At 50.9% G+C, this 2,286-nt stretch overlaps 1 protein-coding gene across 1 annotated transcript; it reads right to left on the bottom strand.

Moving 5' to 3' along the window:
* Positions 1–277: 277 nt before the first annotated feature.
* LOC109193312 lies at positions 278–1,792 on the bottom strand. Its single transcript, XM_019344174.1, has one exon. The coding sequence runs from the start codon at positions 1,790–1,792 to the stop codon at positions 278–280; it is 1,515 nt and encodes a 504-aa protein (XP_019199719.1).
* Positions 1,793–2,286: the final 494 nt, after the last annotated feature.

Below are 2,286 nucleotides of genomic sequence, written 5' to 3'. Positions count from 1 at the left end.
ACAATCACTGAATACCACACATTAGACACGGCCCGGAACACCATATCTATCCAGACCTCACTGAAACCCAGGCGGCGCATCACCGAAGTCAGGAAAAACCATGATACCCGGTCATAAGCCTTAGCCATGTCTAGCTTAAGGACTATATCCCGATTCTGCCAGCTCAACCCGTGGCACATCTCAGACGCTAGAAGCACGTTATCTGTAATGGACCGACCTGTCACAAACCCACTCTGCTGCGGTGACAACACCCGGGGCAAGACTGTAGCCATCCGAACTACCATGAGCTTCGTAATAAGCTTGCTACTGAAATTGCAGAGGCTGATGGGCCTGTAGTCCGCGAAAGTCTCTGGGCTCGGCTTCTTCGGCAACAGGACGATGGATGTGTGCGTGATAGCCCTGGTGAATTCCCGCCCTGCAAAGTAACTCCGAACCATACTGACAACATCCTCCTGAATAATATCCCAGCAAGCCTTATAAAAGGCCCCGAGAAACCGTCCGGCCCTGCCGCACTCGTAGAGTTCATCTGCATTACAACCGCCTTCACCTCCTCCACCTCAGGCACAGCCGTTAAAACCTCATTATCCTCCTCTGTAATCAACCGTGGCACACAGTCCAGCCTAGTCAAATCAAAACCCCCAATCTCCGCGGTGAACATATGCTCAAAGAAAGAGACCGCCTGATTCGCAATCCCTTGCCTATCCTCTAGCCACACACCGTCACCACCCTTCACTCTGTGTATATATAGCTTACGCCTGCGTTCCTTAACCACTGAGTGAAAGAACCGGGAGTTTCTATCCCCATCCTGAACCTCGGTGATACGCGCCTTTTGCTTCCAAAAATCCTCCTCAATAGCAACCTGTTTCTGTAACAAAGCAACACCCTTTTTATATTCAATTAAAACATTCTCATCATCTGGGTGTTGCTGTAAGGCAGCCTCTAGGGTCTGAACACTATCCTCATACTCCCGGAGCTTCACAAAGATATCCCCAAATACAGTCTTGCTCCACGTGCCCAGAACTTTCCCCAACCTGTTCAGCTTGGTGGCTACTACAAACATAGGGGCCCCCTCTACCGGGGCCTGCCAGCTATCTCGCACCACCCTCAGAAAATCCTCGTGCTTAATCCACACGTTCAGGAAAACAAAGTGCTTCGGGATTACCTGCATACTTATCAACTCAAAAGATATTAGAAGTGGACTGTGGTCAGACGTGGACTTTGACAAATGCCGTACGGATGACGTAAAAACCGACTCCCACACCGAGGTGTAGAGGAGCCGATCTAATCGCATCCATATCGCCGCCTCTTTACGGCGGCCATTCCACCAGGTGAAACAGGAGCCGTAATAAGCCGCATCAATCAAGTCACACGCGCTGACACACTCCTGAAAATCAGTAGTCTTCCGGTGTGAATACGGAAGCCCACCTTTTTTCTCGTCCACACTTAACAAAGAGTTAAAATCCCCAGCAACCGCCCAAGGCACACCCCCGGGAATCATAGAAAAAACAGCTTTCAGCTTAGCCCACAAAGGGTCCCAGAGGCGTACCGTGGTCTTGGCATAAACAAAAGAGAGCCAGAGAGGCGTGAGAACCGTAGAGTGCACACAAGATATCGTAACGCACTGTTCAGTCTGACTCTCAAATGTGACTGCCAAGTCATTATTCCAAAAAAGCCAAATTTTATTATTACAAGAGGCAAACACATTGTCAAATTGAAAACGAATTCTAAAAAACTCAAGCCAATCAGACGAGCTGAAAGGCTCGAGCAAACACAGAACAAAAGGAGAATGCATTCTTAACAAGACACGGATCCTGCGTGCCGAACCCCGGGAGGACACCCCCTTCACATTCCAAACGAGTATCTTCATATAGACCGAACATCCGACTCCGAGTGAGAGGGGTCCCCCCCTTTTCTGGTATGACTAAGCCGATGTCCTACCAGGCCTACACCATCAAGCACCCGATCCTCAGAGTCTGACCCCGACTCCGGGGCCCACTCCTCATGACCAGGCACCGGCACGTCAGAATCTGACCACGCCCTTTCCCTCTCCCTTCTCGGCCCCCAGGTAGCCTTAGGAGAATGAGAGATAGGAGTGAAAGAGAAAGATACCTGATGCGGGTTCTGCAGATCAGCCCGCCCTCCCGAAGGACTAAAACAGTCAGTAACCTCCGGGATAGTGGACAACTGGCCAGGCGACTGGCCATTCCCTACCCCGGGCGCTGTCGTACCTTCAGCCGGGGTAGATGGCAACTCTGAGACTAAGTCCTCATCCTGGAGCACAGCAAA

Source organism: Ipomoea nil, unplaced genomic scaffold, assembly GCF_001879475.1.
Source record: "Ipomoea nil cultivar Tokyo-kokei standard unplaced genomic scaffold, Asagao_1.1 scaffold1868, whole genome shotgun sequence".
In the NCBI taxonomy this organism is placed as follows: domain Eukaryota; kingdom Viridiplantae; phylum Streptophyta; class Magnoliopsida; order Solanales; family Convolvulaceae; genus Ipomoea; species Ipomoea nil.
The sequence above is the reverse complement of the archived record's forward strand: the minus strand, read 5'-3'. Positions and strand labels throughout refer to the sequence as shown.